Source organism: Batrachochytrium dendrobatidis, assembly GCF_000203795.2.
Source record: "Batrachochytrium dendrobatidis JAM81 unplaced genomic scaffold BATDEscaffold_8, whole genome shotgun sequence".
NCBI classification, from domain to species: domain Eukaryota; kingdom Fungi; phylum Chytridiomycota; class Chytridiomycetes; order Rhizophydiales; genus Batrachochytrium; species Batrachochytrium dendrobatidis.
In genome coordinates this window covers 517,704-545,116 of record NW_006281106.1, presented here as the reverse complement: position 1 = coordinate 545,116, position 27,413 = coordinate 517,704, and the positions used below count along the sequence as shown (strand labels likewise).

The following is a 27,413-nucleotide window of genomic DNA, read 5'->3' as shown; positions in this document are numbered from 1 at the left end:
TGTTACTATGCACGGATCAAATCCCTGTGCGACATCCAGCAATGAATCTGATCGTCATTTTGTATCATCTGTAAACACAGACGATACTCTGCCATCATTCAAGCAAAATCATGCATCAAGCAATTCGCCAGACCAAAACTCCACAACCTCATTCGCCACATCTACAAAAGCCTTTTCATTATCCTCTCAAATGCATCAACCATCTCCAATTCTTGAGCCAGTCAAACAGAAACAATCCGTGTCCCAATATGCTTTGGGTTCAAGCAAATGCCCGTGGTATAAACACATTTCAGAAACCAGTTTTACTGTGGACGCATTTTGCTATGGCGTTATTCCTGGATGCACAGCGTATTTTTTAACCCATTTTCACTCCGATCACTATGGCGGACTAAAGAAATCCTTCAACAGCGGACCAATTTACTGTTCACATATTACTGCAAATCTTGTTGCCCAGCAACTTGGTGTTGATCGATCAATGTTGCATACGATCCCTTTGAACACACGGACAGAGATTCAAGGAATTCAAGTAACGTTTATTGATGCGAATCAGTAAGTTTTACTATTATATTGTGTTGTAGATTTTAAATAGTTTTTGGGTTATCTTGACTGTATTGACAATGATACTATTTTCTACTAGCTGTCCTGGGTCAGTCATAATTTTGTTTGAGATCCCATCAGTTGATGCAATGCAAAACAATCGCAATGTTCTTCATACTGGCGATTTTCGTGTGCATTCGTCTCATTTTACACATCCATCATTGTGCGTGAATTCGGATTCGCCCATGATCATTAATCCTTCCCGAAAATCTAAATCAATACCAGATTGTAGTCTTTCCAAACCTTTGATCAGGCTTGATGAGATTTATCTTGACACGACTTATTGTAACCCAAAATACATATTTCCATTACAGGATGCGGTTATTGCATCCATATGTGAGCTTATCCAAGGTGCTGTATCTGGAAAATCAATCCAGTCCCTTGTGAATCGTTCTACCATGACAAAGTTTCTCAGTCCAGCATCAAAACATTCAAACTCGAGTTCAGAATTTTTAAGAAATTGGTTGACTGGTGACAATCTCCATCAATGTTCTGGAACAAACTCACACTACTTGACACGAGTGCGACCACCGCTTTGCAAAATACTCGTGGTTGTTGGGACATACACCATTGGCAAGGAAAAAGTGTTTCTCGCCATGTCCAAGGCTATATCTAGCAAGATTTATGCTGATGCGACTAAACGACGAGTACTGGCTTGTTTAGAGGATCCTGATCTTGACAGACTGGTTGTTTCTCAACCAGAGGAAGCCAATGTTCATCTATGCACCATGATGCAGCTTAACAAAACGGTAAGCTTTTGGTCAATTGTGCTGACATTGCTATTCGTAATTTGCTAATAGTGTATTGGTTTGATTTGATTATTGACCACTTTATGTGGATTTAGAGCTTAGAAGGAATGCTGGATAAATATAAAGGTAGGTTTACTAGCATTATTGCTGTTCGTCCAACGGGCTGGACTTTTCAAAAACTCAAATCGCCATCGCAATTTTCTATTGCATCTCTTAAACCACGATGGTTGTCGCCCAACATCACGCTTATTCCATTACCCTATTCTGAGCACTCTTCGTTTGAGGAATTAAAGTGCTTTGTACAAAAAATGAATGTCGACAAGGTCATTCCAACTGTAGGAATGGGAAGCGCAACCACTCGACACGCTACCTACCAATGGATTGAACAATGGATGAAAAAATGACTAAAAAGCTGGTATATCTAGAAATGACTGCCACGCATAGTATTGGAATAAATGAACTAACACGTAGACACCACTTGGATAAAACAATGAAAATGAAAATTGTAGTGTATTACTGAAAAAGGCGTTTCTCAAATGAATGCAGACCATGAACACCACCCTCGAGTTGGGCTGAAGGGCTACGCCTTTCAAATCTAATAATATCCTGAGATACATGCTCTTGAAGGACTTTGATTGATTTGACACCAATATCTTGAAGGCCATGTTGAAGACCGGCGTAGAGGTATTCAACAAACTTTTTGACACTACCCTTGTCAACAACAGCACCGGCGACACCTTGTGCAACCTTGACCTTGTCTTTTTCTGAAAAGTAGCGTTTTCCAGCGGCATCACCCTTGTCCATAGCATCAAGAGAACCCATACCACGATATTTTTTAAGTCGCTGGCCGTCATTATAAAAGTATTCGCCTGGCGACTCGGTGGTGCCAGCAAGAAGAGATCCCATCATGACAGCAGAAGCACCAAGAGAAATGGCTTTGATAATGTGACCAACATTTGAAATGCCGCCATCTGCAATAACAGGTATGCCAAATTGACGTGCATATTGTGCAACGCGATATACAGCTGTTCCCTGTGGACGACCGCAAGCCATGACTAAGAAATATACATGTCGTTATTTAGAGTGCATCAAACTAGATGCGTAGTTTTAAAATTGGCACTGTTAGATAGTTTACCTTCTTGAGTAATGCAGATGGATCCAGATCCCATGCCAATACGAAGAGCATCTGCACCAGCAAGAATGAGGTTACGGGCTTGCTCTGTAGTAACAACGTTGCCAGCAATGACGTCAATTTGAGGATGTGTTTTTTTGATATATTTGATCATTTCAATTTGAAACGACGAGTTGCCTTGACTCGAGTCAAGAACAACAATGTCTAAGCCAACAGCAACAAGTGCTGCCAGACGAATCTTGTCTTCATTGTGGGTAGAAATGGCAGCAGCACAAAGGAGCTGGCGGGAATCACGCTTGGATGCAAGAGGATGATCACGAGTCTTGATCAGATCAGATCGAGCAAGAAGAGCAGTAAGGTGGCCATTTGCATCAACAATGAGTAATTTTCCTAATATCCAGTCAATATTGTGAGCCAAATAGATTCAAGACATGCCAGCACATAAATACAAGCAATTACCTTTACGGGATTCTGACAAAATTCTATTTGCCTCTACTAAAGAGATTCCCTGATTTGCAGTAACCAAATCGGTAGTCATGATGTCTTTGAGAAGTTTTTGCTGGTCATTGTCACTCTGAAGAAAATCAATATCGCGAGAAGTGACGATGCCGAGAAGAAGAGAACCCATTTTGCCATCGGCAGTAATGGGGATGCCACAAAAGCCAAACTTGCGCTTGATATCGAGAACATCCTGAACATTGTGAGAGGGAGAAAGACACTTGGGATCAGTGATAAAGCCGTTTTCGAATTTCTTGACCTTGCGCACCATATCGCATTGCTCTTCTATAGGGCAGTTGTGATGAATGACACCAAGACCACCATTGAGTGCCATGTGGATTGCCATGTTGGTTTCTAAAATCCATATGCAAAATTAAAAGTAGATGCATGATCAGAAAGTCCAGTTTATAATAAAATTGAATTCAGCAGCCACATGTCATGAATTCCAAATGGCTGAAAAAATGAAAAAAATACCAGTGACAGTGTCCATGGGAGAAGACATGAATGGAGTTTTGAGAGTGAAACGACGAGTAATTCGAGTTTCTAAAGACACAGCAGAAGCGGGAAAGTCAATGTATCCAGGCAGAATAAGAAAGTCGTTGTAAGTTAGACCACCAGAAATCCTGACATCAAACAACTCCTTGGCAGACAAGCCATCTATAGTGGGCTGATTGATATCAATCTCAGTTTTTGATTTTTTAACATCTTTAACAACGGGATCCAATGCCTGTCTTTTGTTAACGGAGTTGTCACTGGCCATTGGCATTATTAATTGGTACGGCAAATGAAAACTAAAAAAAATATTGAATTTCAAGATTTGAGCTCAAGGAAAGCCGAAATTTAAACCAGTCTTCACGTGACACATATCTAGCCAATGAGCGTAGATGTTGATTCCACCAACCACAGACTGCAGTGAGATCTGGCTTGCATGAATATTGGCCAAGATTGGCAGCAGTAGAGATGCAGCTACTTTAGCTTTGAAACTTAGTACTACAGCTAAGCATTCGTACCATCGTGGCTTTATTAGTTTAGTCTGGAGTTCATTTCCCAGCTCCCGAGTGTAAACCACCACTAAATATATGGTTCAGAGCATCAATTTTGCTGGGCTGCGAGGTGTATTCTCGCTGCTGCGTCGGCCCTCCATGGCCATGCCCCACTTGGTTGTAGACGGTATGTTTTTTTTAGTGTAACCTAGGCAATAATGAATGCTAATTAACCCATCTGAATCTTGTTAGATATAAACTCGATTCCCTTTTCCAGTCTAAAACAAGCTGGATTCAAGGCTATTGCATTTGATAAAGACAATACTCTTGCTGCACCTTATGTGAACCAAATCCATCCACCTTTGCAGGTTTGTGTTCAAGTCAATCATGTCAATGTAATTTTCTTGATTATACTGTATGTTTACACTCGAACAATGTGTGTAGGATTCATGGTCGGATTGTCTATATACGTTTGGCTCAGTCAATGTAGCAATAGTATCCAACTCTGCTGGTAGCTCTGACGACAAGGATTACGTAGAGGTAGGCGATGTATTTGCATTATTTTGCGAAAGCGGATCTTAAATATGCATTTTCTTTATTATTTAGGCCAGTAAAGTAGAACAGGCTTTTGGTAGGTTTGATTGTGAACTAGACAATATACATCACTTGTATGATGGACACTAAGTGTTTTTACGATTGCTCAATGACAGGTGTACGGGTTCTTCGTCATGCAGAAAAGGTAATGTCTTGGCCAGTCCACAGACCCTATTCTGCTTGTGTTCCTCAACATTGGCATTAAATATAAAAATTTATTGTTTCTAGAAACCAGCCGGCGGTCAGGAACTAGTCGCTCACTTTAGATGCCAGCCACACGAGATTATATTCGTTGGAGATCGCATTTCTACCGATATTTTGTATGCAACTCGTATGGGTGCATATGCAATTTTGATTAACAGGATAGTCACCGAAAAGAATGATAATTGGATGGCAAAACATGTTAGTAATGTATCCAGCTGATGTTTCCATTGCTTGTCTTTTCCAAATGTCTACTATAGTCAATACTAATCAAACTGGGGAAATTGTTGATTATTAGATTCGCAAATTGGAACGTTTATTGCTCAACACACTTGAAAAAGGTGGATACAAGCCCAATCCGCATATACTGGTGGAACAACAAAATGGCTAAGTATTGAAATTGTAGAAATAAAACATCTAGTTGTAGTAATGTAGTTGACAAAGTTTACTGGTGTTTCTCCTGGTTATTGCAATGGGCAAGTCTGGTGCTCGTACAATGTATGGTTATATCAAAAAAAGCAGGTTTGAAACTATAGTTTGTATCTGCGATGAATGTTGTGTCTATTGAAGCAGTCAATCTCCAACAAGTGCAGCAAGTATTGAACCATTGTTTATTCCAAAGCAAAATCAAGGCGGTCACTGCAAGATACAAGTGTCCCATTTTACGTGAATACGGCTGTAAGTAAAGAATTAGGTAGCTTGTTTGAGCTTTTGCAGATCGCTCTCTTTTGAGCATACCAAAGCACGCAAGGTTTCCAGTTCTCGCTCCTTTACTTCTACTTCCCGTTTTAAGGAATTAAGCTCGTCCTCCTTGATCTATGAATTAAACCGTGAATGTGTCAAAATGCCCATCCTAATAAAAAATTACCGTTTAAGCAAATTCAAAGCTGACAACACATACCAAAACAAGCTGCGAGCTTGATCGGGATAAGATGGCTTCCGGAGTGCTCAGATTGGCAGTTTCAGTGGAATTTTCGCAAGAAAGAGCTTCCAGACGCTTTGCCACATCAGTAACAGAGGATCCTGATGCTGCAAGGGTTTCTGCAGCAGTTGGTAGCCCAGTTGAAGGTTGGGGCTGGGTTTGTGTATTTTCACTAACAGCGGGTAAAGCCTCAGTAACCTCTGGAATAGTAGGACTGTTATCTGCACTAGACTGAACTACGTTGGCAGCTTTATTAGCAGAAGCTGGAGATGAACTATCCTGTGATTGCCCACGAGATGGATGCCATGTCATTGGACGTGGACGACTTGAACTATCCGGTGTTCCGGGAGGCTAAACCCAACAGCAAAGTTAAAATCAACGAGCATAATTAACCAAAACAATATTTTCGGTCTAAATTTGGTATGCAATGTTTGAATATGCGTACTATTGGAGTCTTTGTATTGGCCACATGACTGTGAAAGGTTTGAGCCAACAAAAAGTAAAATAGTTTTATATCAAATGAGTACTGACCGATGAGTTGGTGCCTTCACTCGCCTTGAATCCATCCGAGTAATTTCCTTTGAGAGCAAACAACTGCTTAAAATGAGGTTTGCAATAAAACACTCCGTTTAAAGCAGCGTAGTTTCCCAACTATACAGATATTGCCATACAAAAGTTATGAATTCATTAGTTTTCACACTGATCAATCTGCTAGAAATAAAGCGTTTACACACGCCACCAATTATTACAGTCGTATTCACGTAAAATGAAAGGCATGGTAAACAGCCAGTCTTATGGAATGATTGGTGTCAGCTTACTGAACAAAAATGGGTGTGTACAGGTTTTGACAACATCAGAACAGTCTAGCCCAATCACTGGGTTGTAGCGAATGAATTTAGTTTCAAACTCGGTAATCGTATAATGTGGTTGTGCCAAATGAGGATTCCAATTCAAAACTGTAGTTTGATTGTATCCATGATGGACGTTGCGTCTATCAAAGCCGTCAATCTTCAATAGGAAGGCGTGCAGCACATATCCAACCACTGTCTATTCCAAAGCAGAGTAGTCTGCAAAATAGTGTTCCATTTTACGTGGATACGGTTGTAACACGCAAAATCAACCATCACTAGACGCGATATGTAGTGTCGGGTGGGTGTTATCAATCTCAAGACCGATACAATGATTAGTAGTCTTACTGAAAGGACTTTGGAGCAGTGGCCACAGCGTAGACATGTCTTATGAAACACCTATATACCGTATATACAGACAAAATATAAAGATTAAAAAGCCACCCTGCTGGCTAACAAACGCATTTGTAAATAGCATCCATCATACCTTGTCATCAGCACTAAGCCTATCCATTGGATAAACTACCTTGCTACAGATAGTACAGGCTTCTCGCTGGATCTCAGTTATAGCATTGGCATTACGCTAATTATAACAGTTAGCCATATTATCTACACATTATATCAAACAATTGACATGATCATACACACTATAGCATCCTGAACAGAAGTCATGGCCAGATTGTTTGGTTGATACAAACCGTCTATCTTGAGGCTGAAAACCTATCAAATCATCACGTGATGTAATTTCACTTGTTTACGATTAAACTGTCGACTAGATCTGACATTTACCATCAGTGTAGGAACAAAGTGTGTTGTTGGCTCACTATATCATGATGCATGCTATTCTAAAACATCTATACTTGATTACTGATTCTGTTTTTCTTGCTATATCTATGGATTAGATGCTCCAAGGACTATTCCCCAGCAGCTACATATCGTGCGAAGTCCAGGATTCACTAAAACCTGGATTTGTGGTCCGACCACTCCACCCAGATGACTATGAAAAAGGTAGGGTTATGCTACTTTTTATTAAACAAGGTCCAATCAATCTCACTTATTTTACTGGCTTCTCAAAAAGGGTTTCTTGAAACACTCGGGATGCTTACTACAGTAGGCAAAATGTCAAAGGGTCAATTTATGGAACGCTATTCCTATTTGAAGGCTCATAATCATGAGTAAGTGTATTGGATTTCCAATCGCTAAAAGAGCATTTCGTTGGCAGATTGGAATAGTACACAATAGGTATACATTTTACTGCCACATTCACGTAAAATGGAATACTTGTATTATTTTGCAATCATTGCCTCAAAATAGCAATGGTCAACTACTCGTTACGCTTTCCCACTACAACTTGGCATTTTCAATTCTTCTCTCAAACACAGCTTCCATCATATGACATCCAATCAAACTATAGTTTTGAGCTGAGATTGTTTTTTGGTATAGCCATACATTGTACGATCTCCAGATATTGGATTCGACTGTTTGGATGTTGCCAATTAAATCCAACTTTGTTGTATCCTAAAATCTCATACACTCGCGTTCTAGTTCAAAAAACAGTGATGGCAGTTGTGAAAATGTAACTGTTGTTTCTATGCCAATCACTAGAGCAGTGGATTTTAACGAATTCAGATGAGACAATACTGTCTAGTTAATTAACACTGATCATACCATGAGACTAGTTGTTCATTATATATTATGGCACTCTTATTTAGTGTTTCATTTGTGTGAATACGACTGTAAAAACAATAGCGAGATATTGACATTTTTTAAAGATATTTTACGATTGTGATTGAAGATACAGTCAAATCTTTGATTGTTGGAGCTGGAACCATTCTTGTAGAGCGCAAGTTTGTTCATAACAATGGCTTGGTTGGACATATTGAAGGTGAGATGTTTTATGAGTTTGAAATCTAGACATTTGGTCAACCTATTATTTTAAACTCATCACATTTCTTTTTATTAAAGATATTGTCACTCGTTCAGACTACCGTGGCATGAATCTTGGCAAACTTGTTATTGAAACACTCAAATTCATTGGGAAAAAGACCGGATGCTATAAAAGTATGTCTAAATTTGTTCATGTGCATATATTTGGTTTAACGGTGCAGTCTCATTAACTTTTTTTTGCATCTAGTTATTTGTATGTATTGTTACTTTTGATCACAGCTGTCAACACGGTTGTCCAATGGAATACGCATGCAGGCTTATTTACCAACCACACATTGCTAACCTTTGTCTTTTACATTAGTGGATTGTTCGGACAAGAACATTCCTTTTTACGTCAAATGTGGGTTCACTCAGAAAGAATACGAGATGGTTTTGTATATCCCTGAAAACGACACCCAGTCTGCTTCCAAGCTTTGATAGGGAAATGATGCTTGTTTTATTTAAAAAATAAACTCAACCCAACAACATGAGCCTTTATAGTTCATTCTAATCCATCTACATATCATACAGCATTGTTAGTTTGAAAACATAATGTTTGTAATGTACATGCCTAATAATTAAACCCTTCATTAGCTTACCTTGATGCTACTGTATATATGACACACAAATGCCAAGCTGCTCAGATAACCCATTGTTCCAATGCAAATACTAGATTGTAAATGAATGAGCAACTTGTGTCAATTCTGGTTTCAAAAATTCGTTTACAATAAAATCAAGATATTACCCAAGTATAAAGCACCCGACAAAAGTATATGCGACTGTAAATGGCGGGATTGTCAATAAAACAAGAGTTATTTTACATTGATTTACACAATCATTCCAAAATCAAAATGCAATCCATGTCTAAACTTACAGAACATGACTCCAGATATGATTTTATCAGAACTAAATTTAAATATATAATATAGGACAGAGTATGCGAAAATGTATAGTGTGGGTGATGCTCCAGTTGCAAATGCTCGCCATTGCCATTGATGATCTTCTGCACCAAGAGTCAAGTAGGTAATGATCACGGATATTTCAATGCATGTCAGACAAAAAAGAATGGCAATCTACAGTATAAAAAATTGGCAGTTTAAGCTTTCACTCTTATTCTACTGATATCACGCATACTTCAAATTGGCCCATCAAAACACTTACAATGCTCACATATCCAAAAAAGTGCTGGATATGATGCATCTGCCAAACGGTATCAAAAACAAACGATAGCTCAAAATAGACTACTGCAAACGGAAATACTCCGGCAATAAGAATGATTCCAACCGGATCAAGATACCATGGTTGTTGTGGAATTTGACGTGGGATTTGACGACAGCCTGTTGGAAATTTATATCCCTACCATGTGTTGAATATCAAAACAGTGAAATATCAAAGTGTAATCAGTTTAAAGTTGTATTTTGATTTAATCAGTACGTTTAAACAGACCGTTACCTTGTGAAGCGAGCCCATTCGAGAACCAATCCAGACCAGTGGTAGACAAACAAACACCCACACAAAAACTAGCATTTCAAATGGACTGATAAATAAACTTGCGTTGTAATCTATACATGCATGGCATTGGCATACTTAAAACTACAAACGTGCCAATTGGAATGGCAAACGATGATTTTTGCCACCAAACTGCCAGATTGATCAAAAACACAACGGTTAAAATAGTTGCTGGAATCAAGCATCCAGTCTAGATGTCAGCGATTGATGCAATGGTGTCAGTCATTTTAAAAAACAAGCAGCATATATCGCAAGCTACTTACCAATATGGCGATTCGTTTCCAAGACACTCCACGGAACGATTTATAAAGAATGGACATGGAGTATCCTGCCAAAAATCTATATACATATCATTAGCACACGCCAAAAACACAAGCAACAATAATGATTTAAAAGCTTACCCGCTGGATATATAAAAAACTAAACCACCGGTTATAAAGCCTCCATTTATGGCCGGTCCAAACAATCCAAACGAAGCAACAACTGATTGAGATCATAAATTAATCATAGCTCTTCAAATAGTTTACCGAAAAGTCCAATCAGCACAAAACCACACCCATCACCTACTTGCAGTAAGAATTGTAGCAATAATAAACTGAATGCTTGCGCCGACTAATGCTGCTAGAAGACCATCTACATTGTCAAGTACAATGTGAATTCAAAGTATATTGTTAAAACAGCTAGTATATAACTTAAATCGTGTATGCACGACTCAACTATTTTGTACAGAACGGAAAACATCGTTTTGAAGAGCTTTCCAGCCAATAGCATAATCCACTGTGTTTTTTTTGTTGATGTCGGTAGACACCTATTTAAAACAATTTCAAGTTAATATGATTTCTATCGCGCCAAAGCTTAAAATATACCTTTTGACAGTTGGGGTTTTCAATATCATTGGATTGTAAAATGTCTCGGCTAAGTGTATACAAAACGACAATGGCAACAAGCGCTGTCAGCATAAACACGAGGGTCAGCGAATTGGTTACAGAGTTCCATGTAACACTTTTTTGTTGGATAACTAGGTATCGATCCCAACGGTTTGACCAGCCAACCGACGTGTCCAATTGCCATGAAATAGAGTAAGACCACTCAATGTTTGTATGTCCATTTTCTGGGAGAAAGAAGGAAACAGCAGACTGTGGGTTTATATCTGATTGGCAGGCCCCACTAAAAGTTCTGACACTGATACACCAAGCAATAATATAATCCTGGTTAGTATAGAAAAATGTGCAGTGAAGCGATTTATTGCATTGCAACAGACGCGACTTTTGTAATTGCATGCAAGAGCGGAGTATACTTGCCTTGCTGGATAGACCTCAAATCCAACAATAACAACATTCCCTAAAGAGTGCTCGTTGTAGAGAATATTCAGTACCAAGTGGTTGTTGAGCTCATACATATCAAACTAGAGTCAAATAAACCGATTAGTAAGCCTCATAAGTTGAACTGTGTACTATTCTTTACATCAGTATAAACTAGCTTTATAGCAGATTTATGAGCTAATGTTGACTTGCCTTTTCATTGTAAGAGCCAAGAGGAAACCCTGGCTTGTAACTTTTTTTTGAAACTGCAGATCCAATATCAACCTTTACAGTAGCACCGGGTAAATCGTCGATAATCCTAAAAAGGAAATAATTAGTTATTTGAAATAGAACAAACCTATGACACAAGTCTATTTGTAAATGAATTACCATTCTACAAGGTAGTTTTCCTGAATCATTTGGCGTATAGTAGTTATATCTACTTGATGAACTGGCTTAGAGCATAACAATTTACAAGGTTTTTGAATCAATCCTTGAACCTCGATATCTGATTTAACAACCCGGTCGCCATGCAATATTTGATCCTGTAGCCATAATTGTTTGATATAAATGCCAATATTATACGATTTTCAGTAAGCTAGATCCAGTATTCCTTGTCAGATAGATTCATGCCATTTCAAAAGTCTTACAATATTAAGTAATTGGCGCGACAACTCAGCTGGTGAACACACAAATGGGAGTTCGTCATAAGCAAATGGCTGAGATATAGTAGATAAAAGTCAGAAATAGGTATTACAACAAAAAGTTTTACAAACCAGTAGAGTAATCTAACCATATTCCCATTATTCGAAAAGACTTTGTTAAAGTAAACGGGGATAGTCTCGTTGGTTTCATAGATCCGAGCAGCTCCGCTAAATGCACCGAGAGTTTTTTGAACAAGATAAAATAAGCCTAGCACAGAAATGATGTATGGCATTTGATTAAAAGGTGTTTGTTCTCGATAACAAGTATTTATCTGAATATTGGAGATACTGTTGCGATAGATGGCAACTATTGCTCAAGTGTAGATATAATTATTTGATAAAATTGAGTGAATCTATTTGATGTTGATTTGGCGGCTCAAATTTGCAGTATCCATGTGGCAATGGTCAAAGCCAATTTAAATCATGAGTGTTTCGGGCCATCACTTTGCATATAAATGCTTTAAACTATCAATTTGTATGAGCCCAACAGTTTAAATCTAGAAAATTCAAATGAATTTAACTTTGGATTGACTGTTTAGATATTATTAGCTGGGTAGATTTACAGCCGTATTCAATGATATTGCCTCGAGTCGGTACATAATACATGTTGAACCCTAACATCAGAAGCCATTTTAATTGAATAAATCCTTGCATGGTTTACTATTCAAACCACTTCAAAAACTTGTACTTGAATCTCAACTATTCAATACTTGCTTTGGCTAATAAACAGGAAACAACCACATCTTGAATACTGCTCACAATTTATACTCCATGACTGTCGACTTTGATCGATTTGTTACTCAACTTCGGCACAAGAATGGAGCCGACCTGACAGCTCAGCTCAAGGCGTAAGAAATACCGCATGAATGATACTTGCTCCAGTTCTTACAAAGAACCAATGCAGTTGAACAGTGCTACTTGTGTTCTAGTTCTAAGCTGTTATCTGGCCAATTTAATCATATAAATTACTGTTTTGCTAATAGGTTTTTGACAAAGTTCAGTGAGCATCCCAACATATTGCAAGGGCAACGAAAACTAATCAGCTCGTTTTTAGAACATATATACACCGAATCTATCACACATGCTGCGTTTCAGGGAGATACAGAGGATGACCCTGTTGATGTTGAAAATATCCAAGAAGGCTGGGAAAAGGTAGTTGCAAACTAGAGAATGTTTTTCCATATCTGGTCCATGTTACAGCAGCCAAATTGGTATCACTAGCCAAACTATGCAGTCTTGTAGACCTTGAGAGTATAATTGAGTTTCTAATCTTGTCAATTTATTCCAGTTGGTCATGAGCAAGGTTTATGATCGTGTATTTTGTGCAGCAAACACAGATGAGCATAAATCCAACATGATTCTAGAGAAAAAGTTTGAAACGTTTGGTTTTATCGAAGTAAGTGAATTGGTAGAGTTTAAACTAGACTGCTTGGTATTAGTCTCACGTATCGATTGATGGTGTACATAACGTGTGGTTTCTGACTGGGATTATACAACTTGGATTGAATCAAATTACAGGAAAGACACTTGGATATTGGATGTTCATTTAATCTGAGTCTTGAAGTAGCACAGGCTGAACTGCTGCGTATAAATGGATACAAGTCGCCGAGAGATAAGCTTGTTATATTGCAAAATGTTCTCCAATTGGTTGTCGGTATGTGATGTATTGATTAAGGATGACCACACTTGTTCTACATTAGAAGCCACCAGACCTTATTTCCAATTGAATTAACCCTGACAATAAACAATAGATCTGATCAAGCGGAACGATCCAGAAGGCGACAATGCTGGAAACGACAATCTTTTGCCTACATTGATTCTAGTATTTATTCGTGCCAAGCCTCCGAAAATGATTAGCAACATCAAGTAAATATTTTAATGACGTTTTACAAATGGAATGTTTTGCTAGCCGATACGTGATGCTAACACTAAACAGATATATTATGCGTTTTCGAAATGCACATGAGCTTGAGCAAGGATCTAATCAGTATTGTATTACAAATGTGGTATGTTGCTGAAATTGATATAATCTAGTCTTTACTAGTTTTGTGCTGATATGACATGCTGAAACTATTATTTACAAATAGATGGGAGTGATTTCATTCATTTACAACATGAATGCCAAGTCTCTTACTCTGACCGAAGAGGAGCAAGAGAAGATGTAGGTGACCATGTCGTCTGTCGAGTCGCCTTGTGTTTGATTTTAACTGGCGACTATTGTTTTTATGGTTTATCAAGGGGCGTGTCGTTGCAGAGTGTTCAGCTTCAACAACAGCAAGAAAGACAACAGTGGGGAAGATCCACAACAAATGGGGCCAAAGAGTTTAATCGCATTGCGGGTCAGGTCTCTCAGTTTTTTGGAAGTATTTTCAAAGAGGTCAAGACAATGGGCACTCAAGCAGCAGAGGATCTTGCGGGACTAGTCAGTTCAGAGTATCCTGCCGTGTCACCGTCAGAAAGTCAAAGTTCACCGACTGCATTACCAATGCTTGATAAAGTGTCAATCGATAGTTCTACTCGTGAGTATCCATTGCAAGACTACTCCCATCAGCCCATTAAATCTCCACAAGAACAGGAATTTGAGTTGCAGCTTGCCATGGCACTTTCGCTTTCTGAAAAGGAAACATCTGGCTCAATGACTATGGATCATCTGAACCCCGTCATTGACACATCGATTGTTGGGGGCGACTCAATGGAGCATGGAAATGACTCGCCCAGTCTTGAGCAGCATCTTCAGGCGATTGACGAGGCGGTAGAGCGACGCAAAGAGCTAGAAGCTTCTAAAAATCTTCCAAGCTCGTAACTGTTCTAATATCTATATATTTCTAGTTACTAGGTACAACAACTCCAACAAACTTTTATAAGCCATTGATTCATAAAACAATTGATATTCATTTGGTAACTCCAGCAAATCTATCCAGATCGCCGACATATCTTTAAAATGAGACGTTTAAATCATGAATAAACTAGTTGGTTTATTCATGACTTGCAAAATTAAGCTTTTTCAGCTAGCGAATCTTGCTAGATAACCAATTCATAATAAATACTATGCTTTGCAAACAGCTCTGCATGCATTCCTTGTCATATATTGAACTAAAAGCAATGTACTAGCAATTATTTTTACAACACTTGAAGATTGAGTTTGTCGATAAACTGGACAGTTTTTCTAACAATCTGATAAACAGTACAATAACGAGCAATAGCAAAAGTTGATTTTAGACCCAAATAAGGTTACAGCCGACTTGTAAGCACATATTTGAAAAGACCAAAATATGATTATTTTTTTAAAACATTGCCGAGATTCTAATGCGAGTTTAATTCGTGTAGATTGACATGATCGATAGTGTGAGCAATAAACTTGGTTGAACAAGACTTGAGATTACAAATTTAAATCAACATTTTCCCTTGAAGCAGCCAAACAGCAAGCATTTACAGTCCAATCTTGAATTTATTTTACACTCATCTACTGCATGACTGCCCTTCTGCAAGTCCGTCAGGATCCTCAAAAAGGTCGTTGTTTCTTTACCAGTGCTTCTGTTCGTGCAGGTCAGATTGTACTTGAAAGTCATGCCTATGGGTTTGTGGTGGATACCAAATCACTCTTGGTGGTGTGTTCCAATTGTCATCAACAGCCTGTCTTGGTAGACGGAGTGGCAGTGGAACAGCATCTACGTGAGCCATTGCCTTACTCTTGTTCTTCTGTAAGACAGTCGCACGTACATGCCAATTCTTCAAATTCTCCCATGAGCGGATCTGGTGGTTCCGCCTTATCGCCAGATACAAAAAACCCCGCTGTTTCAGACCTGTCCAATATCAATAGTTCGGATACAAACCCCGTTTTGGACTCGACCTGTTGTAACTTGCTGCGTTACTGCTCGCTTGCTTGTGCTCATACCGACTATGAACGCTTTCATCGTTTTGAATGCGATCTGCTCAAGGAATGGCATAGCGATCCAACTCATTACATGTATCAGGCATCTGATTATGTTCGGGACTATTCTCGTTTAATGTTGCGAATTATTACCCGTTCTGGTTGGGAATCCTATTATCGACTCATGGAACGACTTCATCGCGACCCTATGGTCCAAGCAGCCGAGCATAATCATCATGCTCATTCCCATGTAGAATCCCATAAATCTCACGACAAACACCATGATACGCATCGTAGCAAGCATCACGACGCAGTTCAAGTGCCTTGGATTTATCCATTCACCTTTCAAGACAGTATCTGGCCTTTGTGCGATAATGTGCGTCTTTTTCCACACGATCGATTACAATCGTTCAAGCCTTTGGCTGCATTGTTGACTCGGTTTGCTAAAGATCATCCACTTCATCCTGATCTTCCTGATCCAGAATCTGACCTCCATGCATACCTAACCGACCTTGGCATCACTTGCTCCCCATTAGAATCATTAATGATGTTGTTGATTTGCAAAGAAGAGTGCAATTCGTTTGGTGTATACACGTTCAATTATACTGGTTCAAAAACTGAACGGCAGAGTTATGGTCTTGGTGTCTATCCAAGTGCCGTGTACTTTAACCATTCGTGCAAACCCTCGGTTGGCCACGTTGCTCGAAGCCTTCCAGATACAGATGTGACTCGAAGTGGATCGGCTACTAATCTTGCCAAACTCACTGATACAGGCATGTCTATGTTTGGATCTACTATACTGTTTTTTGCCACTAGAAATCTTGAACAAAACGAAGAAGCAATGATTGCGTATTTACCCCTTGAAGGCACGCTCGAGCATCGTCAAAAAGCAATCAAAGATATCTTTTACTTTGAATGCAACTGTGAAAGGTGTTTAGAGGAAACACTAGAAAAGAATAAGTCGCCTACTGCAGTACAGACCGATATCACTGCATCTGCCATGAAGGATCAAAAGAGTCCATTGCATCAAACCATTGAAACGTTTGGGCTTTGTCTTTGTCGTGAAATAGGGTGTCATGGCTGGTTAGTTCCTGCTCATCTGTCGCATATGGGAGGTTTAAAAAAGAAACCGAGCGTTTCAGCCAATCATTCCAACGACACGAACACCAGTACTGGTTCCGAGCCAGATTTAAAAACTGTGTGGATCTGTGAGGGATGTGGTCATGAGTCTAGCTAATACTACTGAATACTGCAATGATTGCCATGTCAATAAATATCGACAAAATTTCTTTCCACGTACTAGTATTATGCAGACAATTCTTTGGTATAAAATGCTGTTATTACCACTTGAATTTAGATGAACAAACCTTGTGGAAGGTTTGAGTGTATTGACAGCTGCATTGACGTAAAACACAAACCACTAAACACATGTTCACATCATAGGTTGAGTAGATTGTACACTTGTTCAATCTCTTTTTTACAACCATTAAACTATTTACGTGTAGTAGAAAGACGAAATGGCTATTTGATTATTGCTGATTCTAAAGTAGCTACTGCAAGATAGTGTTTCATTTTGTGCGGATACGGCTGCAAATGCCAATTTGTTTTGACAAGTTATAATTACTTGATTCCATAGCTTGGTACGGTATCCAACAACTGTTATTCTTTTTCAATCGTGTCTCGGATCAAGTTCTAACTTTATAATAGTAAACTCAATATACACATGAAGCAAATACTAAAAGGAAAATATATTCACTTTATTCGCCTACATGTTCCAGTACACTTGCAATTCTGCAACAGAGAGCATCCACTTTGGCAAGAGACTGATTGATTTGTGCATTCATGGCACGCTTTTTAGCTTGATCTGACCCATTGCTGGTGTCTTTGATAAAGTTCTGAACTTCTTGCTGCATGGTTCTGGCCACTTTGGTGCGTTCCTTCAAAAGGTCAATCAATTTTTGCACAGATTGTCCAAAGCTCTTATCAATAAGCGTGGCAAGAGTGGCAATATCATCAAGATTACGATACATGTCGGCAGAATCCTTGTCTGCCGTCTTGTAAACTTGATCCAACATCTTCAGATTACGCGTAGATTTGAAATGCTCAAAAGCATCACTCACATCAGTAAATCGTCGACTATCCATTTTTACAATTTCAGATATCTTGATTCGATAAATCTCAAGACGCTCCTCTTTATCCTTGGCAACATCCTATATATCCCAGTATATAAAACTGTCAGCTATGCATACCCAACATGGTCAATGCATCAAGTAATTAAAGAGTAATTTCCAAACCATCATACCGGGGAAATCGAAAAGTCCAAACGAGAGTAAATGATGAAAATGAAAAAGACTCCCAAAGTATAAACGAAAACAACAAAAGGTTTCTGTAACAATCGCATTGTGTCGTACGAATATGTGATTTGAACCACACCCTCAAGATCGTCTATCAAATTTTTTGTTTGAATGGTCACAGCTGGACGTCCAGTAGAATCCAGGTATGAAAAGATGACAGATTCTGAAATCTGGTCAACATCCAGCGATGTAGCCACCTCGACATTGCTAAGTTGTACAAGTGTGTAAATAGTATAGCATGACAAGAATTAAAAGTATCAGTAAAACACAGCTAAATTATTCAAGACTGCAATGTATCCAATTCAGCCACAAGGATACATAAATGTTCAAATCTGTTTACTAGAAGCAGACTTGGCGTATCTTGCTGTTCATGCCAATGTTACAAAGCAGATCTTACCTGGCACCTTCTGGAAGAACAGCAACAAGTTTTGCACTAACCGCAGTGATATCTTTAACCGACGACTTGAATGGCAATTGCAAAACAAACTTATTAGCGCTGATTTTTTTCAAAAATGATTCAGCAGAAACATCGTAGCCATGAAACCAAGAATATCTCCATCCACCGAAAAGAGGGTATCGAGGCTGAATCCATAGCATTGATGATTCACGATCGTTACGAAAGTGAGAAGTAGAAACGTTTCCGATTGTATCTTTGAAAAAAACGTTTCGTGCACCTTTTGGTAATATTGCAGTGAGATCCTTTACGACGTTGGTTTCAGAGTGAGCTTGGGCACTGAGTTTAAAGTCGATACGAGAAAAGTGATCCTTGAGTCTAGTGGCAAAAAACATTTTCAATTAGTTTTACAGAACATGTTGATATGCTTTAGAGCAAGACTACAGCTGTTGTGCTTGAACAGATCAACACAATAAAAACTTACTCGGCACCCTTATGATGCAATTCGTAATCCTCTTGAACAGCAATATTACCACCCCAGTGACTCACTTCGACATACTTGGTGTATTCCTTTGCAAGAAGTACAGCCTGAGTATCGGCATAATGCACATACAGAGGTGATCGCGAGAGAGCAGGAACATTGAGATATGGTCCATATATGATTGTTTCATCTTTTCTAGTAACCGGTTTAGGACTCTTGGTATATGTAGAAGGTTCTTTACGGTTAGGTAGCCTAATAAGATATTGATAAAATACATTCAGATGCGGTAATAAGATCGACATCAAGTTAATTTCAAGATTCCAACAATTGGCTTGATCCAGCCAGACAACAGAATAATTTGTTAATATTACGAATTAACATACTTGACAGTAGTGCGTTGCCTGGTAGACTTGTAAGGAGTCAAAAAGTGAGCATTGCCTTGAATTTCATACAGCTGAGGTTCCAACTGCTTGATCTTGCGAGGATAGGGAATCACATGTTTTGTGTAGATGCTCTTGACATACAAAGTAGTTTTTCCAAGCGTTGTAGCGGGGAGAGTGACAGTGTAGTACTGCAGATGGCTGATGCATTAGATCCGTAGCATGACAAGATGATAAAGCAATTCAAGATGATATTTAGAAACAATACACATGACAAACATGGATGATCATTGATGGACATACTCATGAGCAACATCTTTGCGAATAGCCAGTAATTGACCCTTTTTGTTCTTGACACGGACTTCAAACAAGGCCAAAACCTTGTTGGAGGCTTCTAGCGGCTGGGCTAAATAAAAGATAGTTTCGGACTGAGTCTGCTTGTTGTCAGTGGGCTGAACAACAATGGTGGTTTCTTGACGATAAATGGTTCTGGTCAGATCAATAATATTATTGACCGACTCGAGAACAAACAGCTGCTGCGATTTAGAAACAGCTGGAGGAGGCAGAAGTAGATCCATGGGCATCGAAGCATCAAGTTGAGAAACAAGAGATGCTGTTATGTGCGAGCATCCCAACAGGGCGAGAATAAGAACTGGAAGTTGCATCGTGATAGCAAACTCGAGTTTACAAAAGGAAAGAAATTGCAGATTCGAATTGTCGATTAAATTCAATTTGATAATCAAGTTTTTAATAATATTCAATCTTTTAACTCGACTTTCTTGTATTCAAACTCTCAAATACGCTCAGGTTTAGTAATGATCGCATAGTTCAACAATTCAATTCTACGTAACAATAACTTGATATTTCATAAAAACGGAGTTGCACAACTACGAATCTACTCTAGTTAATGTTTTACGTGAAGACACTAAATCTTGGCTCGTTATGCTCGACTCTACACATGGTCACGTGTTAATAATCGGACTGCAAAAAACTTTCAGATTTTTTAGTTTTCATTATTGCTGTAATGACCCAAGACAAGAATCAATCAAGGCAGCGCACTACTGAAAAGACTGCAAAGTCTTCAATTAAAAAGACTCCACAGACAATTGTATCAGACCCTCGTTTCTCTCGTATTCATAACGATCCACGTTTTATTAAACCAAAAAAGGATGCTTCAAAAATCACCATCGATAGCCGTTTTTCTGGGATGCTTTCCAGTAAAGACTTTGGCTCTTCTGGAAAAGAACGTAAGTTGATTTACAATCTCAGTAAAATCTTCTTTTTATTGGGACTGGTGTAGAATCAATGATGCTATTAAATCTCTCATGGGAACCAAAATAATTTGTTTTTATTCAATTCTTTTGTTAATCTTTATTCTGGATTTTAAACCCAACTTGAATTTCTAGCAAAAATTGACAAGTATGGTCGTAAAAAAACCACGACACATAGCAAAGAGCTACAGCAATTTTATAAACTGGATGATGCAGATGTTGACCAGCATGTCAAGGTTTTCAAGGATAAACTGAATGAATCTGCTGATTTGGCAGACACTTTAAATACAGATAGTGATCACAGTCTAGATACAGGAAATGATCTCTTGGATCAGCAAGACGATGCATCTTTATTATCTGAAAGCACAGTAGGAAGCAAGGATGCTATTCAAGGATATGATTTGGCTCGTGGAGAGGGACTCGCAGATTCATCCTCTGACGAAGATGACAGCGATGGTCCGTCTGTAATGAGACGAAACCATCCTAGCAACAAAAACTTTGATGCGGAAGAGGCTATCGACATTGGGCCATACGCTGAAGAAAATATTCCAATTGGAGATGAAACGCGCCGGTTCGCCGTTGTAAATATGGATTGGGACCATGTAAAAGCCAAGGATCTTTTCAAAGTATTTGATGCCTTTAAACCAAAAGCCGGAACACTCTGCTCAGTCAAGATTTATCCATCCGAGTTTGGAAAAAAGCATATGGAAGATGAACTGTTGCATGGCCCACCAGCAGATATTTTCCGTGATGCCGATCAGTCAATAGATGAACCACTTGTTCAGGCTGACGATGGAACCGAATTCAACACTGATCGTCTTCGCAAGTATCAGATGGAGCGTTTACGATACTACTATGCAGTGGTTGAATGTGACTCGGTTTCTACAGCACGTACTATTTTTGAAACATGCGATGGTACCGAATTTGAATCATCTGCCAACTTTTTTGATCTTCGCTATGTACCAGATAGCATGTCATTTGACGATGCACCTACTGATGTTGCAAGTGATGTGCCAGTGTCGTATCAACCTGCAGAATTCGTCACACAGGCACTTCAACACTCTAGCGTTAAACTCACATGGGATGCTGAAGATAATGAGCGCATTCGAGTTACACGACGTAAATTTACAAAAGAAGATCTCAAAGATATGGATTTTAAGGCATATATCGCATCCTCTTCCGATGAAGAGGACAATCTTGGCGAAGGCAAGGATGCAGATGCACTACGTGCAAAATATCATGCTCTGCTTCAAGGCGATTCTGATAATGATGCATTTGGACGAAAAGATGAAGAAGACAAGGAAATGGAAATCACTTTTGCACCTGGTCTTAGTGAAAAGGCTGCTAATCAACTTGAACGCAAAAAAGAAATAGCTGTAAGTACTTGACACTCTTAAACATTGACTGTTGACTATGATCATGCATACAATAGAAGGTGATAATTTCCAACACTCACATATTTTTGCGATTTATTTAAAACACCACTCAATTGCATCCATTACATAGGCTCACAAGAATGAGACTGTGTTTGAGTCTTATCTTCGAAAGCGCAAGGAGAAGCGCAAGGCTAGAAAGAATGCTGACGCAACTAAAAGTTTGTATTGACATTGACTAATGCAGTAGTTTACTTGTAGTGATTTCTAACACTCTTGACATTTTTTAAATCATTCAGACGATTCATCATCTGAAGAAGACGACATGGCAGATCGACAAGACGATCCCTTTTTCCAACAAGATTTTGGACCAGAATTTGAAGAGCGTAAGTCACTTTATATTTGATTGTTGTTGAAACAGCATCCATTATGTCACTTTTAATCACAATCTTATTTTCTCAGCCAAGAAAAATGGCTCACTCAATACAAACAAACATGGCGAGTCCGAAGACAAGAAGAATCGCAAAAAGCTTGCAGCAGAAAAGGAAAAGTCGCGAGCTGAACTGGAACTGCTGCTTTTGGATGAAAACCAACTTCAATCTCGTCATTTTGACATGAAAGCAGTACTAAAGGATGATAAGCAAAGCAAAAACAAAAAGTATAACAAGAAGAAGCTAGCTAAAAAGGATTATGGCGAAATACAGCAAGATTTTGAAATAGACGTGGCAGATCCTCGTTTTGCTGCAGTAGTTGAAAGCCACCAGTTTGCAATTGATCCCACAAATCCTCAATTTAAAAAGACCAAAGGAATGGAAAAGATGTTGCTTGAGCGTCGTAAAGTGCTAGAGAACTCTGAAAACTCAAAGACTGCAAATCAATCGACAAGTAGAAAAGTTGATGTATGGAAAATCTTGAATTGCTATTTTGACTAATTGTGGATCAAAGCCAGATATTTAACCATGATTTAATATGTATTGCTTTATTTTGCTGAATATTTAGAGCAACGAAACGACAAAACCTTTTGGATCTGCAACAGGCTCGGATCTATTGCAATTGGTAGAAACTGTCAAGCGCAAAAACGCCATAGCGACACAAGGCAGTCAAGGAAAGCGTCGAAAACAATAATCTTTTGCCTTTTCATAAATACTAGCTTGATTTCATGCAATGTCTAGTTCAAATATAAATAAAATGGCAAGATCCATGCATTTATGCGAGCTGTTTTGATGCATTGCAGACTTGCTCCAAGGATGAATTGCTATTATTTTATCCAGTGTTTGAGCAAACAGTTTTTAAATTTTAGATTATGCTTTTTGGCAGTTGAATCTGCAACGAATGGTTTAAGCAGACTGCAAATCCCGTCAGAATACTACAAGATGAAGGAAATTAAGCAAACTGACATTATCGAATCTTGCACATTTCCTTCATCTTGGACGTTGTGCTGCCTATCGGATCTTGCCAGATATTTTCATTTCATCAATAGCCAAACTTTGGAGTTTCCAAAATGCCATTTGAACCTCAGTTTTCATGGGAGTCGACCGACATGGTCTTGCAATATCGACCTTGTGGAGGTGGAGAGCATTTGGCATCTACGCCAGTCAGAGTTGTTCAGGAAAGAACGTCCAGCAATGTTGCAAGATCTCTCATCAATGACAATGCAATTCCTGTTTATCTGGAGCCTCTGTTCATGTCAGCCCTGGATACACTCATCAGTCATGCACATGTCCTGGAAGAAGATGCACAGATAAATCTAGGTATAAGCTATACACACCGTCCTAGACTAGCATTGGCTCTTGTACAACCCATCAAGTCTGTCTACTAAACTATGCATTTATTCACTGTCTACAGACCAACCACAAGAAGAATTGATGCGTCATGTAAATGAATGGGTTGATGTGTTTGCTAGACACCGAGCAGCATATTCCACAAGAGTGGAGGTACGTTTCCAGTTTATTTTATTGAATACAGAAAATTAATGATCGAGTCGGGAATGTATTCAACTGCATGCAGTCTGACTCGTTAGTATCGATGTGTCTGTTTTATTATTGCAATCCATTCATCAATCCATATAGCCAGTGTTTTTAAAGGCTTTTCAAACTATCGTCAACAATCCGGTTTCTTCAGATGTATTTGACACGTTGCTTCAGCTTGAAGAGGAATACGCACAAGCTGTAAAAGAAATCTGCCAATCGATGAATGAAGATATTCAAAAATTGGAGAATGTGTAAGTTGTCCTTGTCTTTTAGACTGCGCAAGATACTGGTCACACATTGAGTAGTATTTTAAAAAAATTGAATTTTAATGCAATCGACATTTTTCTATTTACTAAACAACCATAGACAAGTTAGCGAGGCTATGCAGCGAGGTGTGGTTGAAGGAAGCCGAGAATTTCACGAGCTGGCTATAGAGCAAGTTGATGATTTGACTATGCTTCGCGCAACATGGGATAGCCAGTTGGAAGATCTGTATATGCATCAACGCCAAGAATATCGAGACTTTGTAGTCAAAATTTACGAGGAAATGCTAGAAAGAGCAAACTCTAACGCAGAGAAACTTCATGAACAGCATCAACTCACATCATTTGAGAACTCTATAGGAGACATGATTATTTTTAAAGCAATCAACCGTTTTGAAAAACGTCCGTCAAAGGAAATATTAAATATTGTTTCAAAAAACGAAAATATGCTAAAACAAAACTTTAACTTCCAGCCCAGCTTACCGCAACCAGCGCTCAGATCTGAAAATGAAGCAATTCAAAGCAGCGCTCAACCAACCAGCTTTAAATTGAAAAAAACTAACGATTCTGAAGATATTTTGCACAATTCTCCAGATTCCATTGCAAACTCACTTGTATTGCAGAGTCAAAATGATAATTGTTATACTGAAACAGCCGAGCTGTCCCAGTCAATTTTATCACCATCGTTTGATACTATTCCCGACATTACTGTTCAATCACAAGCTGTGGATGCAACATATACATCCAATGCACCTGTTATTGAGGTTAGTTTTTTTAAAAACTCTGATTGTTTTACTCATATCTAACATACTAGTTTAAAATTTGAATTGATGTAAACTTTAAGAATACTCAAGAGCCTGCAATAAACAATGCGGAAAAGGAGTTGTCTGAAATGGGGTTTGAGCTGAATCAGATACGAGCAGCACTTGAAATCACTGAAAAAGACACGGTAAGGTGGGTTGTGCAGGTCTTTTGATTTCTAAAGTACTCATTTTCTGTTATGGGTGCGTTGAACAATTTTAGGAACGTGCAATCATTCTTTTGTTGGAGAATCCCAGATTGGTAAGAGAACACATGAGAGCAAAGGAAACGCTTGCGTGCGAAGCTGCCACTCGTAAACATGCTGACCACGAAGTGCCGGCACTTCGTATGAGAGGCTCTAATTCCTTGTTGAACCTGAAAGGAATGGATAAGGATATCCCTAATCCACTATCTTTTTTGATGGCAGCATCGACCTCACAGGCAGAGGTAGATACCACCACGTCAGTCAAGGATCAAAGAGTAGAACTGGGAATTCGTACTTTGAACAAATCTCGCCATAAAAGTGAACAGAGTTTAAGCGGAAAGCGCTCTTTTTCATTTACACGACAGCTTTTTCAAGGCGGACAAAGCAATAGTTCAACCGACGGGGTGTATGGACCTTTTTCTACATCGAATCAGGACAGATCCAATTCTATATCCAAGCCGGGTGCCTTGACACTGAATCGGGTTGGGAGTTTTTTTGAAAAAGCCATGGATGCATTTCGAATGGATGATGAGCAAAAGTAAGTCGGCAGTTTCATTACAAAGTTTTAAATTTTGAAAAAATAATGTTTTCTGAATTATGCTATTTTTAAATCCATGATTGTTGCAGAGTTCAAGAACCAGAGGAAGCACAAGTCGACATGTCAGAATCATTCACCATCTATTTTGGAACACAGGTTCGACTCATGTTTAGTGTCATGCTTCAAACATACTGCGATCACACCTCAGACCTTGCTTCGAATTCTGCTCAAGAGCTTGCACTACACGCACAAATGTGTAGTGCACTTTATTCACAGAGTGTTTCGGGCATGATTCTGTTGCTTCGATCTAGCGACTTTGCGAACTACTCGCATGGAACCACAGCTAATAAGGGTAGGATGATGGTTTACTATTTAGTTTTGTGGCAACGCTTTTTGGATAGTATGGATGATGCTTACTTTAGTATTGATTCAACTGTTATATTAAGAGCTGATTCAAAAGTGCAAAATGTCGACTGAATTCCATTTTGATTCGATCGAAAGACAGCTTGAATCAATCAGTGATGGACTTCCCTGTGATGAAGCTGGTGTTCCGATACTTCAAGAAGGTACCATGATTGGTTAATTTACCAAAAGTGACTTTGGCTAAACTTGCTTTTTGATTCATGATGTAGGCGATTTTTTTGTTACAAAGCACTCCAATCTTCCATCTGCACATGTAGTATTTCATTTGATATATGATGATTCAGGTCAGTTATTGCATCCACATGTGATGACTGTTGTACACAACAGCATTGTACCACAATAGTTAATATCCATACTGAGTATATATTTTATTCATGTTACGGTTGTCAGAGTTGGCCATGAAAAGTGATTTGAGCAGTCGATCTCCACTTATTGCCGGATATCGAGCAATTTTACAAACTGCACAACTCTGCAATGTACACAACTTGATCATTCCCATATTTCTTCTTCCAGACAGTCAGATCATCCAACCCTATCCTCATACAACACGACCGTCAGTTTCGACATGGAAGCCCAAACTGCCAGATTCTATTCTTATCAAGCGTGCCGAAGTGGTATTAAGGCACACCAAAGGGCTACTGACTGAACAAACTCGATTGCTCAAACATTTGGGTGGGTCATTATCTGCCAAAGTAGACAAGTATTCGAGATCGTTGGTGTTTCGGATGCCAAATGACTTGCCACATGTACAGACTGTATTTGCAGATATAAGAGAAAAGCTTACTGTTGTATTTCGAACATCTTGAATCATGTATACGACATGATGGATGAAGGCTGCATTGCGATCGTCAATAAACCCATATTTTGTTTTATATTTTGTTTTCGTTGTATGATCGTATTGGAATATTGGTTTGCATTAGCTTTGACACTGTTGCTCAAATAATCTTCAAACTTGGTATCAAGCAGTCAACAACATGTGTGGAAGAACAGTGCTGGTTTTGGTTGGTTTTGATGCACTACAATCATCAATGGATTGACATGGTTCAACACTAACACTTGAACATGGTATTTGTATAGGACGAGGATGACATTCAAACCCAGACAGGTGTTGATACATGGCACAAC

At 38.8% G+C, this 27,413-nt stretch overlaps 11 protein-coding genes across 11 annotated transcripts; 7 read left to right on the top strand and 4 right to left on the bottom strand.

Moving 5' to 3' along the window:
• Nucleotides 1–262: 262 nt before the first annotated feature.
• On the top strand, nt 263–1,738 carry BATDEDRAFT_1998 (uncharacterized protein; the record flags this gene model as incomplete). The annotated part of the gene is made up of 5 exons (XM_006679704.1): nt 263–549; nt 638–760; nt 830–933; nt 1,120–1,346; nt 1,442–1,738. Coding segments are annotated over 5 exons (1,038 nt in total), but the record flags the coding sequence as incomplete, so codon positions are not given.
• A 121-nt stretch (nt 1,739–1,859) lies between these two features.
• BATDEDRAFT_12346 (uncharacterized protein) lies at nt 1,860–3,736 on the bottom strand (the record flags this gene model as incomplete). Its single annotated transcript, XM_006679737.1, has 4 exons — nt 1,860–2,401; nt 2,482–2,868; nt 2,938–3,330; nt 3,451–3,736. The coding sequence occupies 4 exons, from the start codon at nt 3,734–3,736 to the stop codon at nt 1,860–1,862; spliced, it is 1,608 nt and encodes a 535-aa protein (XP_006679800.1).
• A 319-nt stretch (nt 3,737–4,055) lies between these two features.
• BATDEDRAFT_25848 (phosphatidylglycerophosphatase) lies at nt 4,056–5,145 on the top strand (the record flags this gene model as incomplete). The annotated part of the gene is made up of 7 exons (XM_006679835.1): nt 4,056–4,146; nt 4,212–4,327; nt 4,404–4,499; nt 4,566–4,590; nt 4,670–4,698; nt 4,782–4,955; nt 5,053–5,145. 7 exons carry the CDS (start codon nt 4,056–4,058, stop codon nt 5,143–5,145), a joined length of 624 nt encoding a protein of 207 aa, XP_006679898.1.
• A 2,281-nt stretch (nt 5,146–7,426) lies between these two features.
• BATDEDRAFT_89557 (uncharacterized protein) lies at nt 7,427–8,938 on the top strand (the record flags this gene model as incomplete). Its single annotated transcript, XM_006680109.1, has 6 exons — nt 7,427–7,532; nt 7,603–7,699; nt 8,297–8,409; nt 8,490–8,585; nt 8,659–8,664; nt 8,773–8,938. 6 exons carry the CDS (start codon nt 7,427–7,429, stop codon nt 8,886–8,888), a joined length of 534 nt encoding a protein of 177 aa, XP_006680172.1. The 3' UTR covers nt 8,889–8,938.
• On the bottom strand, nt 8,890–11,358 carry BATDEDRAFT_35397 (uncharacterized protein; the record flags this gene model as incomplete). The annotated part of the gene is made up of 13 exons (XM_006679924.1): nt 8,890–8,966; nt 9,050–9,119; nt 9,196–9,229; nt 9,325–9,523; nt 9,612–9,806; nt 9,903–9,970; nt 10,038–10,149; nt 10,223–10,298; nt 10,361–10,442; nt 10,527–10,592; nt 10,677–10,767; nt 10,826–11,167; nt 11,257–11,358. 13 exons carry the CDS (start codon nt 11,356–11,358, stop codon nt 8,958–8,960), a joined length of 1,446 nt encoding a protein of 481 aa, XP_006679987.1. The 3' UTR covers nt 8,890–8,957.
• Nucleotides 11,359–11,458: 100 nt separating this feature from the next.
• Nucleotides 11,459–12,197, bottom strand: BATDEDRAFT_89898 (uncharacterized protein; the record flags this gene model as incomplete). The annotated part of the gene is made up of 4 exons (XM_006680007.1): nt 11,459–11,579; nt 11,651–11,805; nt 11,911–11,979; nt 12,054–12,197. The coding sequence occupies 4 exons, from the start codon at nt 12,195–12,197 to the stop codon at nt 11,459–11,461; spliced, it is 489 nt and encodes a 162-aa protein (XP_006680070.1).
• Nucleotides 12,198–12,658: 461 nt separating this feature from the next.
• On the top strand, nt 12,659–15,028 carry BATDEDRAFT_89555 (uncharacterized protein). Its single transcript, XM_006680108.1, has 8 exons — nt 12,659–12,812; nt 12,948–13,116; nt 13,253–13,360; nt 13,483–13,618; nt 13,716–13,830; nt 13,901–13,970; nt 14,052–14,125; nt 14,203–15,028. Exons 1-8 carry the CDS (start codon nt 12,736–12,738, stop codon nt 14,765–14,767), a joined length of 1,314 nt encoding a protein of 437 aa, XP_006680171.1. The 5' UTR covers nt 12,659–12,735; the 3' UTR covers nt 14,768–15,028.
• Nucleotides 15,029–15,373: 345 nt separating this feature from the next.
• Nucleotides 15,374–17,133, top strand: BATDEDRAFT_35395 (uncharacterized protein). Its single transcript, XM_006679923.1, has one exon. The coding sequence runs from the start codon at nt 15,435–15,437 to the stop codon at nt 17,070–17,072; it is 1,638 nt and encodes a 545-aa protein (XP_006679986.1). The 5' UTR covers nt 15,374–15,434; the 3' UTR covers nt 17,073–17,133.
• A 436-nt stretch (nt 17,134–17,569) lies between these two features.
• BATDEDRAFT_19968 (dolichyl-diphosphooligosaccharide--protein glycotransferase subunit OST1) lies at nt 17,570–20,127 on the bottom strand. Its single transcript, XM_006679767.1, has 6 exons — nt 19,748–20,127; nt 19,448–19,645; nt 19,068–19,316; nt 18,587–18,961; nt 18,138–18,396; nt 17,570–18,045 (listed from the first exon to the last, which is right to left on the bottom strand). Exons 1-6 carry the CDS (start codon nt 20,107–20,109, stop codon nt 17,593–17,595), a joined length of 1,896 nt encoding a protein of 631 aa, XP_006679830.1. The 5' UTR covers nt 20,110–20,127; the 3' UTR covers nt 17,570–17,592.
• Nucleotides 20,128–20,468: 341 nt separating this feature from the next.
• On the top strand, nt 20,469–23,020 carry BATDEDRAFT_12422 (pre-rRNA-processing protein ESF1; the record flags this gene model as incomplete). The annotated part of the gene is made up of 5 exons (XM_006679742.1): nt 20,469–20,691; nt 20,851–20,933; nt 21,051–22,091; nt 22,231–22,309; nt 22,551–23,020. The coding sequence occupies 5 exons, from the start codon at nt 20,469–20,471 to the stop codon at nt 23,018–23,020; spliced, it is 1,896 nt and encodes a 631-aa protein (XP_006679805.1).
• A 569-nt stretch (nt 23,021–23,589) lies between these two features.
• BATDEDRAFT_89551 (uncharacterized protein) lies at nt 23,590–27,162 on the top strand (the record flags this gene model as incomplete). The annotated part of the gene is made up of 10 exons (XM_006680107.1): nt 23,590–23,839; nt 23,934–24,022; nt 24,158–24,309; nt 24,425–25,085; nt 25,166–25,270; nt 25,345–25,865; nt 25,955–26,217; nt 26,312–26,431; nt 26,498–26,572; nt 26,679–27,162. 10 exons carry the CDS (start codon nt 23,590–23,592, stop codon nt 27,092–27,094), a joined length of 2,652 nt encoding a protein of 883 aa, XP_006680170.1. The 3' UTR covers nt 27,095–27,162.
• Between the last annotated feature and the right edge of the window lie 251 nt (nt 27,163–27,413).